The sequence below is a fragment of the Triticum dicoccoides genome, chromosome 5A (assembly GCF_002162155.2).
Source record: "Triticum dicoccoides isolate Atlit2015 ecotype Zavitan chromosome 5A, WEW_v2.0, whole genome shotgun sequence".
NCBI lineage: Eukaryota > Viridiplantae > Streptophyta > Magnoliopsida > Poales > Poaceae > Triticum > Triticum dicoccoides.
The window spans coordinates 704,933,362-704,947,821 of NC_041388.1; the positions used below are offsets into that span (position 1 = coordinate 704,933,362).

Genomic DNA, 14,460 nt, shown 5'->3' on the forward strand with positions numbered 1-14,460 from the left:
ATAATCACTTGTTTTGTATATTATATGCACGTTTACCATATATGTTGTAGCGGCTTCCTGGAACCTGGTCCCCACTGTGCCCAATTTCTAAAACTTATCAAAAAAAGTATAGTACTTCACATAAGACAAAAACATAACGCTCATATGTTTTTTAATACAACAAGCCACCTCATCAGTTTCCATTAAAGAAGCAGCCAATCGAACTTACAAGAGTTTTGAACCAAAAGGAAGCTAAAACAACTAAAGCAAGCTCGATAGGAAAGGGACCGTAACTTACTAATTACATGCACCAGGAAGCAGGATACCTCAACAACGACTCCAGGAAGCAACCTTTGCAAATTCAACATTCACATTCAATCCTGAGCACAACAGGGTTCCAACCATGGCATACTTCACATGTATTGCAAGAAAATCCTAGGTGTTCACCCCAGCATTAAACATATAATTAATTATCATATAATAATCTATTATTTCATAACAAGGGGAAATAAACCTAGAATTTTAATTTGTTATGATAAATAAGACACGTCAGATTCCAAAAGAAGCAAATGAGATCATATTAGTGTGACAAATATAATATTGTCAATTATTCAGAAGGTAGAAAAACATTCACTGATTACAGACACACAATGGAATGACATATGCTCCATTTATTTTATAGATTAGGATGCATATCTAGGAACTCAACCATGTCCTTCACTTGTGCACTGGTCTTCGGGGTAATTAACAAATGTCTGTCTTAGTAGTGGTTGTTCTCCCAGAACTGAGCCTGGAGATAGTCTATTGTGTTCTTTTCCACCTGAAATGCCTTGGCAAGAACATCATCTGATATTGGTGGGTCTGACCCAAACACTGCATTGGCAATTGTGATAGCCCCTGGGTTCTGGCTGCTTAGCGCGGCAATTGCAACAGCAGGCAGGTGGGGGTTGGGGTTGAATTGGAAGTGGATGAGCCCCACGGGGAAGACAAACACATCACCTTTGTTGAGCACCTTGGAGAAGAACTTGTTTTTGTTGGGGGCGGGCTGGTTGGATGTCACAAAGCCAACGTACAGTGTTCCCTCGAGCACCGTGAGGATCTCAGTGGCGCGAGGGTGCGTATGTGGTGGGTTTTGGCCCAAGGGAGCATAGTCGATGCGCGCAATTGATATGCCGAGGGTGTTCAGTCCAGCAATCTGCATGACGTTGATCAAAGTGACGTTGGATCCAACCTTGTTGGGCACCCTAGGCTTGTCGAGGTTGGCCGCCTTGAAGAAGTCATCTGCATTGACCTCCATCGGGTTCTTGCAAACAAACCCATTGACACGGACTGGGGGCAAAAGAGATGTACATGTAAGCTCAGATTTTACATTGTTTCGACTCACATATAATTACCAGAAATAGATTTCAACATATGTATTTGGTGAAAACATGATGACAAAACGGATAGTACCTGGTGAATTCATGTCGGCGACACAAAAGTCCTGGAGTGGGCTAGGATCAGAAGCAGTGGCCTGCCATGAGACTAACGCAAGAAGTGCAGCAAGGAGGAGAAAGAAAGAGGAGGATGCCATTTCGTTTTAGTGTCTTTGGCTCTTCTGTTCTCTCGTCTTCCTATTTCTGTTTGTGGCGTGAGTGACGATGGATTGAACATGGAGGGGATGCATGTGTTTATATAGGCGCAGAACTCGTGAGTAATAGACAAAGTCAAGTGCAACCGATCAACAGATTGAAATGGTCTCCGGCTGCTGATTAAACTATTTTGCATAACTTTACAGGTTCCCTTTAAGACACGTTTTCCCTTCAAAGAAGCAATGTGAAACTTTCTCCTGAGTCGCCACAATGCATGCAGGGCTGGTTCCAGGAAAAGTCACCACCCGTCGCCATTTAGGAAATTATTTTGAAGATAAGAAACAGCGACAAGATAAACAAATGAAATTCCACTACTTTAATTAGATACAGTATCACATACTTGGTCAGAATCTGAACTGGTGGTCTGGTGTGTATGCACAAAGTTAGTTAAAGAGCAGTTGAGAAAAGCCAAGTCATGTAAGGCCATCAAATATTGTCACGTACTCATGCGTGGGCTTGATTCATGGGTGCCTGCATGACTTCTTAAGAGATATAAACTGACTACTACTCCTGTTCTTTCCCGAAGTTGATATAGAATAATGTGTGCAATCGAGGTTTTCAAACTATAAAATTATATATTTGCCTGTAGATTTGTCATGAAACCCAGCAACATAAGACGACACGGCATATTGTGTGTGAAGAAGGAAGAAAGCGAGGCGCCTCGATCCACACATGAATCCACCTAATACATCTGCTATATGTAGCAGCCCCTGTACGTTATCATCACGTCAAATCTGGTATTTACTTGGTTAGATGTCTCTCGAGGTGGTTGAGTATTTTCAGGAGGAAACAGAGGCCATGATGATGGAGAGCAGGAAATTTTCATATGATCTTAGCAAGACTAGTTAACATCTTGCAAGGACTTTTATCAACCTGTTCTATCCAGAAGTTATTATAAAATATATGCAATCTATCTTTTCAAACTATGACCACTAATATAAACAAAATATATATTTTCCAACAGATTTGTCATGAAATCCAGCAACATAAGACAACACGGTAGCTAGCGGATTGTGCCGACAAGGAAGACATCGACGTGCGTCGATCCATGCACGAATCCACCTAATATAATTGACATATGTAGCAGCCCTGTTATCATCACAGTAGTCAGATATGTATTTGCTTGGGCAAATTTCTCTTGCAGTAGTTGAGTATTTGCAGGAAGAGTGCAGGAAGAGGTGACGACATTAATGGATCTGCCTAACCAAAAGGAGAGAGATGACGACCTTACTAAGAGTAGTTAGCATCCTCGTGCTAAATTTTTTATCATGACCAGTTCAGTGCATAAATCTAACAATCTCGGTTGGCTTCCTACCTAGGTTCATGACACCAAACCTCACCAGCCCCCTTTTGTTAGTGTAAACAGTGCATCCAGTTACTAGGCTGGGTGGCCACACATAAACTGATTAATTTGTCAGAGGTGCGCGTTGGTAGGTTTGTGAAGGAAAAGATCAAGATATTTCCATCAGACAAATAAAATGCTTCTATCACAAGCTTGTTACAAAGAGCCAACTCAGATAATAATCTGTTCTCGTATATTTATGCATACTGTCTATATATGTCGGACCTGGTTTCTGGAACCTGGTTTGGTGTGCCTAGTTTCTGAAATGTAGCAAAAATCATATTTCTAGTTCTAAATTTAAGAAGAAAAAATAACGATCATAAGTTTTTTTAGAGAATTTGTCTCCTCATCAATTTCCATTAAACAAACGGCTAATCAAATTTACAAGAGATTGGAACCAAAAAGAAGCTGAAACAAGACATGCAGGAAAATAGAGCTATCAGCAACCAAAAGAGCAGGTTCACAGCGGAGGAGCAATAAACTAAGTCTCACATGCACCAGAAAGGGAGTGACCACAAGAACAACTCTACTAAGAAACTTTTGCACATTCAAGTTTTCACACTACAATCCTGAGCACAACCGGGTTCCAACCATGGCCTCAAGCATACTCCTCCTGAATCACCAGATTGATCTTTAACACCCTTTCTTCAACCCTTCCCCCATCTCGTGTTTCTGCAAAATGCTCCAACTATTAGGCTCTAGAATACAACAACATGATCATCTAGGATTTTTTTATTAAAGCAAGCCGAGTTCCTAGTTTCCATATTGTCCAATGAATTGTTGTCTCCCCCACAGATAACCAATTTCCACAAAGACACGGGAAAATAGTTATTCCACACACTAGACAATGGCGCCGGCAATAACAACGGCGACGACATGATCAACGGGGACGATGATGACCCTAACGACGGAGAATATGATTTGGAGGATGAGGAGGAAGGAAACCTTGGCCCCGATGAGTATGACGCTTTCGAGCTACCCCTTGAGGTACCCCAGCTCAAAACTATGTGCAAGCGATTGGCTAGTACGACCAAAAGCATCAAAAAGAAGTCCCAACATCTCAAGACTGAAGAAGATGAGCTAAACGACATATGGAACGAGCTCCTTAGGGCCGAGCAGGCCCGAGAACAAGCTCGAACAGACTGGTGCTAACAGATCTTACCCCATGGCAACTTGATAGACTAGATGGATGCGGAGACCGAGGACAACACGCTTTCAAAACGTAACTGGGTTGAAAGCCTCGACCGTCCTCCCTAGTGCAGAGATCGACAGATAGGCACTGAAAACTATGCCTTCGAGGCGCATGGAGCCCGAGGTGGAGTCAATCCACCACGGACCACCACGAGATACAAACCCAAGGGGAAGTGGCCCTTAAGCTCCGAAACCCCACATCGACCAATCTACAAGTCTCGGCAATGCCCACCTGCTAGACAGACAGGATATTTTGCGTAGCTAGCAAAGAATGGCGATGTGTGCGACTACACTTGCGACTGCACAACAACGATGTCGGACGTACGCCACACGACTGCAAGTGTCTGAGGAGCTACACACCCTCGATGCTTTACAGATGAGTTCATGCAACACCAGTTCCCTGCTAATCCCATAATAGGAAGGGTGATGTAGCACAACAGTAAAAAGTATTTCCCTCAGTTAAGAACCAAGGTTTATCGAACCAGTAGGAGTCCACAAGCTAGCAAGATAAGCATCACCTGCACACAAACAAAATAAATGCTTGCCCCCAACTTGGCAAGGGGGTTGTTAATCCCCTCGTCTTGCTAGTTACAAAGTTAAAAGCAAATAGTGATAGACAATGATATGTCAAATGGCAAAATAGTAAAGAGAGCAATAGAGCAACACAAATAATAATAGAGAATGGACCCGGGTGCCATAGGTTCACTAGTGACTTCTCTCTCGAAAGCAGGTAATGGCATAGTAAACAAATTATTGTTGGGCAATTGACAAATAAATATCATTCATGGCATAATCTTGTATAGGCATCATGTGCATGAAAATTAGACCATAATCCATCTGCATCTACTACTATTACCCCACCCCAAGACCGCTATCCAGCATGCATGTCACAGTGTTAAGTTGGCAAGAAATAGAGTAACGCAATAAGCAAGATGACATGATGTAGCTCAACAGAAAGAAACGTAGCAATAAGATCAATCCCCGTTGTTTTATCCTTAGTAGCAACAACAAATCATGTGCCTTTGCCCCCTTTTTGTCACTGGGCAAGATCACCGTGAGGTTGAACCTACTACTATGCACCACTCCCTCTGAAGAATTACCCATCTATCTCGGCCAGGGAAGACAAATAACTCAAAAAGTACACATAGTTACTTAATCATACAACAAAGAAACTCCAATTCTATTCAATGAACAAGCTGGTCATAAATCCACAAATCATCGGATCACAACAAAGACACCATAAGAATTACATCGGATTGATCTTAGAGGAGATCATTGTATTGAAGATCCAAGAGAGATAGAGAGAGAGAAGAAGTCATCCAGCTGCTACTATGGAACCATAGATCCTGAAGTAACTACTCAGACATCAACATGGAGGCAGCAAGGTTTATGCAGATGGCCACCCCAACGGTTTCCCCCTCCGACAGAGCTCCAAAATTGGGCTCCAGATGGGATCGGTTCGGAACAAAGACTTGCGGCGGCGATAAAATTCTTTTGTTTGTCTCTTTGAGGGTGTCGGGAATATTGGGAATTTATAGGACAAGAATTATGTCATACGGAGCTGCAGGGGCCCCACAAGCCTGGGTGGTGGACCAGGGGTTAGGCTGCACCCCCGGGCTTGTGGGCCCCTTGTCCATCTTCTAGTCAATTAGGTTGTCCACGCGTCATAACCAATGGCAGACATGACTAGGAAGAGAAATCCTCCTCCCTCCTCCCACGAGGTGACCGGGGGGACCCTCAATCCCACTGGCCCTCACCGCCGCTTGACGGTGCGGTCAGGCAAAGCCCAACCATCTCCACCGGCGGTGGGCCTCTGGCTCTTCTTGCCCATGCGGGGCTGGTGAGGGCCGGCGACCTGAGCCAGAACATGGCGGGGGCCGTGTGCCATGGTAATATAGTGGGTGGACGCTGTGCTCCAGCACCCTGCTGCCCAGTTGCCTGGCAGCTTGGTGGATGGGCGCGCCTGGGCGCTTGCGACGACGGTGATCTAGGCTTCTAGATCTAGATCCGGACGACACGAGTTACGGGCAGCTGCCCCCGTCGTGGCCTCTGGTGGTGGTGGTGGAGGCGTAGCAGCAGTAGAACAAAGGGCGGGCTGGTTAGCTTCGGTTGCTCCGACGGCGGACAACAGCGAGCTCGAAGGTGGGATCCCCGGTGAGCAGTTTTGGTCGATGCCGGCGTTTCATGGGGTTGTCCTCGCCGGTGGTCGGGTGTCGTTGGTGGTCTCGCGCATTGAGCTATGTTGTCCGCCGAGGTGGGGCAGCACATGGGGTGCTCGGCGGGGAGGTTTGTGAGAGGGATGGCGGTGCAAGGGTGTGCTGGTCATGGATGCGTACGTCGTCTCCCCTTCGTCCCCCTTTCCATGCCTGTGCGTGCTGCCATAGCTCCAGCGGTGTTCTAGGAGGGACATATGCTTCGGCCCCGTAGGTTGGGGGCTGCCTTTTGGACCAAAGACGAAAGCTTTGGCTGGTCTTGTAGGGGTTTGAATGCAGGGCGGCAGCCCTGGCGGCAGGAGGCGCGACATTCGTAGGCGGAGTGTGCATCTCAGGTGCGAGCGGGCAGCCATGGCCACGCGGGTGGCTTGGTTGCGGGTGTTTAGCGGAGCTAGGGTGCGGCGGAGGTGTGAACGCTGGGGTGCATCACTTGCCCAATCCGTGTACTGGCCGATGGTGGCAGCATCTATTGACGTCGTATCCTTCTTGTAGGCTTCGTCGCGGCGTTCTGGCTCCATTCATCATGCTCCGGATGAAAAGTTGATCTACATGATCGGGCGGTGGCGGCTATCAGTGGTCGTACCCTTCTGGGAGACACCATTTTGGAGTCCTGGCTTCATCGTTGTTGGTCACACCTCTTCATTGTGGTTCATGGTGGAGGTCTCCATCGGCTCCAAACGGTCTTTTTCGCATATGTGTAGTTAGTTTGGTAGTCGGTGGGGTGGTGTGTTAGTGCCTGACACCTTTGTATCTTGTCTTGCGTGTGTGTTGTGTGCGGTGGTGGCGTGTGTTTATATCGGTCTACACGGTTGTAATGCGGTGATGGTTGCTTTATATAATATAAAGCGGGGAACCCCTTTTTCGTCATAACCGATGGCAGACATTATAGTGCCACAGATGTATTGCACACAAGCACTATATATGAGGAATTTCCCAACGTGTTCAACCAAACCAGCAAACTTACATTAAATTACTAGATAATCGTCTATTGTATCGGAGAAGGGGAAAAAGAACCCTGAATTTTCGCTCGTTATGGGAAATATGATACATAATAACCAAAATAGCATACGGCATCATATCAGAGTGATGAAAAAAGATATTGTTGATTATTCATAACATTGAAATACATTCATGGCTTACAGACACACAGCGGCATGACATATTCTCCATTTATTTTATAGATATAAGGATGCTCGAGATATTCAATCAAATCCTTGATTTATGCACTAATCCTCTGTGTAATCAACAAATGTCTGACTTAGTTGTGGTTGTTCTCCCAAAATTGAGCCTGGAGATAGTCTATTGTATTCCTTTCCACCTGAAATGCCTTGGCAAGAACATCATATGATATTGGTGGGTCCGACCCAAACACTGCATTGGCAATTGTGATAGCCCCTGGGTTCTGGCTGCTGAGCGCGGCAATTGCAATAGCGGGCTGGTGGGGGTTGGGGTTGAATTGGAAGTGGATGAGCCCCACAGGGAAGACAAACACATCACCTTCGTTGAGCATCTTGGAAAGGAACTTGTTTCTGTTGGGGGCGGGCTGGTTGGATGTGACAAAGCCAACATATAGTGTCCCCTCGAGCACCGTGAGGATCTCAGTGGCGCGAGGGTGCGTATGTGGTGGGTTCTGACCCAAGGGAGCATAGTCGATGCGCGCAATTGAGATGCCGAGGGTGTTGAGTCCAGCAATCTGCATGACGTTGATCAAAGTGACGTTGGATCCAACCTTGTTGGTCACCCTAGGCTTCTCGAGGTTGGCTGCCTTGAAGAAGTCGTCTGCGTTAACTTCCATCGGGTTCTTGCAAACAAACCCATTGACACGCACTGGGTGCAGAGAGGAGATGTAACATTTAAGGTTAGATCTTACAAAGTCGTTTTCTTGGATATAATTTTCAGAATCTGATTGCAACATACGTATCTAGTGATAACATGACAGGAAACCATGAAGTGCGTAGTACCTGGTGAATGCAGGTCGGCGACGCAAAAGTCCTGGAGTGGGCTAGGATCAGAGGCAGTGGCCTGCCATGAGACCAGTGCAAGAAGAGCAGCAAAGAGAAGGATGGAAGAGGATGATGCCATTTGAGTTTAGTTTCTTGGGCTCTTCTTTTCTCTTGTGTTCCGCTTTGTGTTTGTTGCCTGAGTGATGCTTTGAGCATGCAGGGGTTGTATGTGTTTATATAGGCGCAGTGAGGCGTGTGCGAACTCGGGAGCAATAGACATAGTCAGGTGGAACCGACCAACAGATTGAAATGGTCTCGGGCTGCTGATTAAACTATTTTGCATAAATGTTTTCCCTTCAAATGAAGCAATGCAGCGTATACAGATAGAGAAAGGAACTCTATGTGATGTACGACTGAGTAGTAACGATGATTGTTTCTCCATTTAACCCGAGTCTCAACAATGCATGCAGGGCTAATTCCAGGGAAATTCACCACCCGTCGCCATTATTAATGAAGGAAAATGTTTATAAACAAGAAATATCCGGCAAGAGAAACAAATGAATTCCACAAGTTTAATTATATATCTAAATATCCTGTGTTTCTATCATACTATCATATACCTGGTCATAGTCTGAACTGGTTCCCGCGAAATCAGTCAAAGAGAGCAGTTGAGAAAAGCCAAGTTATACAAGGCAAACAATTATTTTCTAGCTTGATGCCGACATAGACAAAGTTACCTACTCTTACGTGAGCCTGATACATGGGTGCATGACTACTAAAGACATATAGAGTGACTACTACTCCTGTTCGCTCCACAAGTTGATATAGTATTATGTGTGCTATCTAGCTTTTGGAACTACGAAATTATATATTTGCCAATAGATTTGTCATGAAATTCCAGCAACATAAGACGACAGAGTAGTAAACGGATTCGTAGCAGCCCCTGTTTGTTATCATCATGTCAATCCGATATTTACTTGGTCAGATGTCTCTCGAAGTGGTTGAGTACTTACAGGAAGAAGCAACGACATTAATGGACGAAGTACCAAACCAAAAGGAGAGATGATACAAATGCCATGACGATGGAGAGCAGGAAGTTTCCATATGATCTAAGCAAGACTAGTTAACATCTTCTAGCGAAGAGTTTTATCATGCATGACCAGTTCAGTGTATAAACCTAGCCTTCCTGACTAGCTTCATGGCACCAGACCTCACCTGCTTCTTTTGCTAGAGTAAATAGTGCATCGAATGACTAGACTAGGCCAAGCGGCCACTCATAAACAGATTAATTTATTGGAGGTGTCTGTTGGCAGATTTAGTATAGAAAAAAAAGTTTCCAGATGATTTAATTGCTTCTATCACAAGCTTATTACAATGAAACATCTCAAATATTAATTGTTTTTTTGGGACTCAGATATCTACAATAGTTTTTCTGGAGAATGATCAATCAAACTTACAAGACTTTGAACCCAAAGGAAGCTAAAACAGAACAATGAGGAAAAATAGAACTAATGACAACCACAACAACAAGTTTCATAGCAAAGGAAGCGTAGACTACTTCTTAGATGCACGAGAAAGACAGACCACAAGAACGACTCCTGGAAGCAACTTTTGCACATTCAACTTGAACATTGCAACCTCTGAGCACATTAACATATAATCATCTATTGGCTTTTGATTAAAGTTTTGCACAAACTTCTCAAGTTTTCTTTTAATATGCCTAAGCGCTATTGCATCATCTGGTGTATGTCTGAGTAGTAATTACGATTATTTATCCATCTCACCCAAGTCGGCACAATGCATGGAGGGTTGGTTCCACGAAAAGTCACGACCCATCACCATAGTTTATTAGATATCACATACTTGGTCATGGTGAGAACTGGTGCGCACGAGGTCAAGGAGGAGTTGAGAAAAGACAAGTGATGCAAAGCAATCGTTTTCTACCTAGACAATGTCATCTGCTTAGATTTATCCACTCTCCCTTCTTTTAAGTTGCTTCAGAATGCGTGCAACCAAGCTTTTCAAGCTGTGGCCACTAACATAATCGAACTATATATTTGTCACCGGATTTGTCATGAACAAAACTGTGCACAAGATATGGCATGGGATAAAAAGGACATACACGTACTTATACGTTTATAGATGTGTGTTAGCAGCTTAACATACATATGATTAGAAAGCACGGTTGGAGATATAATGGAATATCTTACCATCCTCCAGGAAAAATAAACAGAGAAACTAGGCAATATGAGTCACCTAGTGATATAAAAAAATTAAGGTTGCAGGTTGACGCAGTAGTTAAAGGATTGTGTCAATGAGGACGAAGACACGCACGCATAAACAATGATGGTAGAGAGAAGAAACAATTCACGTGATCTTAGTAAGCGTAGTTAACATCGTCTTGCTAAGAGAAGTTAGATGGTCTCGGCGCGAGAAAGTCCAATGTTTCTTCCAGGTGGTGTGTGGTTGAATGTCGTCGTCGGTCCTGCTTGAGTCTTCAGGTGGTCCACCCTCTCTTGTGCTTCCTCTCAGCGTGTTTGGCTTGGTTTGCCACGCTTTCTTTAATCATCTTGTATGATGATTTGCTCAACACCATTTATTGTTCAGCCAAGCGGCCGAAGTCCGTTTTGTGATAAAATTCTTCTATGACAGGCTTGTTACAAAGAAACAACTCATATAATATTCATTTTTGGGCGGTTTAGGTAATAATCGTTTCTTTTGTGTATTTATGCATGTTTTTTGTATGTATGCTGGACCTAATTTTTGGAACCTGGTGTCCGGTGTGCCAAGTTTCTAACACTTAGTAAAGATCATATTTTTAGTTCTCAACTTAAGAAAAAGAAAAATAATACACATAAGTATTTTGATAAAACGGGACACCTCATGAAATTTCAATTAAAGCAACTGTCAATCGAACTTACAAGAGTTTGAACCAAAAGGAAGCTAAAATATTACATGCGGGAACCGTAAATTTCTTATTGCATGCACCAGAAAGCGAGACAGCAGAACAACGATTCCAGGCTGCAACCTTTGCACATTCAACTTTCACATTTAAATCCTGAGAACAATCGGGCTCCAACCATCGCATACTTCTCATGTATTATAAGATAATCCTAGGTGTTCAACCCTAGGATCAAACATATACTGGATTACCAGATAATCATGTATTCTTTCTTTTTTACGTAACCATCTATTATTTCGGAACAAGGGGAAAAGAACCAAAAATATTTATGAGAAATACGACACATTAGAACCAAAAAAATAATATGAGATCATATCCGTGTGATAAACAACGATATTGTCAATTATTCTGAAGGTAGAAGTACATTCACTCATTACAGACACGGAATGGAATGGCATATGCTCCATTTATTTTATAGATTAGGATACATATCTAGAAACTCAAACATGTCCTTAATTTGCGCACTGGTCTTCTGTGTAATCAGCCAACCTTTCACTTAGTTGTGGTTGTTCTCCCAGAACTGAGCCTGGAGCCAGTCTATTGTATTCTTTTCCACCTGAAACGCCTTGGCAAGAACATCATCGGATATTGGTGGGTCTGACCCAAACACTGCATTGGCAATTGTGATAGCCCCTGGGTTCTGGCTGCTGAGCGCGGCAATTGCAACGGCGGGCTGATGGGGGTTGGGGTTGAATTGGAAGTGGATGAGCCCCACGGGGAAGACAAACACATCACCTTTGTTGAGCACCTTCGAGAAGAACTTGTTTCTGGCTGGGGCGGGCAGGTTGGATGTGACAAAGCCAACGTATAGTGTCCCCTCGAGCACTGTGAGGATCTCAGTGGCGCGGGGGTGCGTATGTGGTGGGTTCTGGCCCAAGGGAGCATAGTCGATGCGCGCGATTGAGATGCCGAGGGTGTTGAGTCCGGCAATCTGCATGACATTGATCAAGGTGACGTTGGAGCCAACCTTGTTGGTCACCCTAGGCTTGTCAAGGGCGGCTGCCTTGAAGAAGTCATCAGCATTGACCTCCATCGGGTTCTTGCAAACAAATCCATTGACACGCACTGGGTGCATAGAAGAGATGTAGAGGGTAAGCTTAGGTATTACTAGAAAGCCGTTTTAACATGCATATAATTTTCAGAAATTTATTTCAACATATGTATTTGGTGATAGCGGGACAGGAAAGCATGAAGTAAGCAGTACCTGGTGATTGCATGTCGGCGACACAAAAGTCCTGGAGCGGGCCAGGATGGGATGCAACGGCCTGCCATGAGACCAAGGCAAGAAGAGCAGCGAGGAGAAGGAAAGAAGGGGAGGATGCCATTTGATTTCAGCTCCTTTGGGTCTTCTTTTCTCTTGTGTATTCCTGTTGTATTTGTTGGGTGAGTGATGCTTCCAATATGCAGGGATGTATGTGTTTATATAGGCGTGGCGAGCAGTGCAAACTCGTGAGCAATGGACATAGTCAAGTGGAACCAATCAACGGATAGAAATTGTCTTTGGCTGCCCACTAGATTATTCTGCATGAACTTTTCGGACATGGTCAGCCAATTCAAATCTTTGATATACTATAATCAAAGTTCCCTTTTGAGATGCCAAAGCGACACTTTTTTCTCTTTAATAAACAAAGAAGCAAATTAAGGTACTCCATCTGAATTTTTTTTTGAAAGGTACTCCATCTGATGCACCTCTTAGTAATAATTACTGTGAGTAATAATTTTGATTGTGTCAAACAAGGAAGAAATCGTGGCACGTGGATCCATGCATTAACGCACCTAATACCACTACTATATGTAACAGCCCCTGTCATGATCACGTCAACCAGATATACAGTTGCCTGGTCAAATTTCTCTCCAAGTGGTTGATTACTTTCAGGAAGAAGCAACGACATTAATGGACGATGGAGAGCCAGAGTAGTTAACATCTTCTTATTAAATGAAGGATCACGTTTGCTGCTATAGAAACATATGAAGTTAGTGCCTGCAAAGAGGAGATGTATAAATATACAGATCTAAACGGAAAGACATCTCACTAAATGTGCATTTTTTGTCGCATCCAGTTATCATGAAAATATCAACAAGATGATCTTCAGCCAGCAAGTAATATCAGAATGGTCAGCAGTTACAGACAAAAAGATTCTACTGACATCTACAGAATTGTGTAGTGTACTGGTCACACACTCACACAGGTCAAAAAGCATTGACATACAGGAGCTCTCACTACCAGTGTTAGAAATTTTAAGTAAATAAGTATAGCAAACGTCTCGAGGTACTGCCAGACAGCAGGTAGGTTATTTCTCTGCACAGACAAAAGTGTGTCATTTGAGTGACCTTGCACTGCAGTAAAATAGCAATTATGCATGGAAAATAAATTGATCACTAAATGTTCTGGATCCTTAGGAATTTAAACTCAAGAAACGTTTGCATTATACACAATTGCATAAAATAGGAATTATGCATGGAAAATAAATTGATCTCTAAATGTTCTAGATCTCTAAATGGGTCTCTAAATGTTCTACGTCCTTAAGAATTTAAGATCTAAAGAGAAAAACTAAGACTATTCGACCTGTTTGAAACTAGGGGCTTAGCTATGTGGAGTGTGAGTCTTCCGAGATGCGCAAAGGACCAAGCCGACGACAACCAGGGAAAATGAGAATTATGATATACTTGGTCATTGTAAGAACTGCTGAGCACGAGGTCAGTCAAAGAGCAGCTAAGAAAAACCAAGTCATGTTTTTTTTAAAGGAGGATAAACCCCTGTCTCTACATCACTACGATGCAGACAGACATTTATTAATAAAGCCAAGTCATGTAAGCCAATCGTTTTCTAGCTGTAGGATGACAGAAAGTCACCAACTCATGCGTGGGCTTCTAAAGACGTGGAGTGACTACTACACATGTTCCTCCAGAAATTGCTATATGATGTGTGCGATCGAGCATTTCAAACAATGAAATTGTCCCTTTTCAAAAGAAAAAGAAAAAGTCTATGAAATTGTAGATTTGCCAATAGATTATTTGTCATGAAATCCAGCAGCATAAGATGACACAGTAGGTAGCGGACTGTGGCAACAAGCGGAAGAAATCAAGGCGCGTTGATCCATGCATGAATCCACATAATACACCTGCTATTTTGCAGCTGCCCCTGCTAGCATCACGTCAATCAGTTTTCTTTTTAGAAAGAGGAGGATAACCCCATCAA

The 14,460-nt window shown here is 43.5% G+C and overlaps 3 protein-coding genes across 3 annotated transcripts; all 3 read right to left on the bottom strand.

Annotated features, from left to right (window-relative positions):
* Positions 1-547: 547 nt before the first annotated feature.
* LOC119298549 (germin-like protein 8-11) lies at positions 548-1,603 on the bottom strand. Its single transcript, XM_037575907.1, has 2 exons — positions 1,432-1,603; positions 548-1,308 (listed from the first exon to the last, which is right to left on the bottom strand). Exons 1-2 carry the CDS (start codon positions 1,550-1,552, stop codon positions 740-742), a joined length of 690 nt encoding a protein of 229 aa, XP_037431804.1. The 5' UTR covers positions 1,553-1,603; the 3' UTR covers positions 548-739.
* Positions 1,604-7,509: 5,906 nt separating this feature from the next.
* LOC119298550 (germin-like protein 8-5) lies at positions 7,510-8,485 on the bottom strand. Its single transcript, XM_037575908.1, has 2 exons — positions 8,318-8,485; positions 7,510-8,183 (listed from the first exon to the last, which is right to left on the bottom strand). Exons 1-2 carry the CDS (start codon positions 8,436-8,438, stop codon positions 7,615-7,617), a joined length of 690 nt encoding a protein of 229 aa, XP_037431805.1. The 5' UTR covers positions 8,439-8,485; the 3' UTR covers positions 7,510-7,614.
* A 3,095-nt stretch (positions 8,486-11,580) lies between these two features.
* On the bottom strand, positions 11,581-12,637 carry LOC119304333 (germin-like protein 8-5). Its single transcript, XM_037581510.1, has 2 exons — positions 12,466-12,637; positions 11,581-12,326 (listed from the first exon to the last, which is right to left on the bottom strand). Exons 1-2 carry the CDS (start codon positions 12,584-12,586, stop codon positions 11,758-11,760), a joined length of 690 nt encoding a protein of 229 aa, XP_037437407.1. The 5' UTR covers positions 12,587-12,637; the 3' UTR covers positions 11,581-11,757.
* Between the last annotated feature and the right edge of the window lie 1,823 nt (positions 12,638-14,460).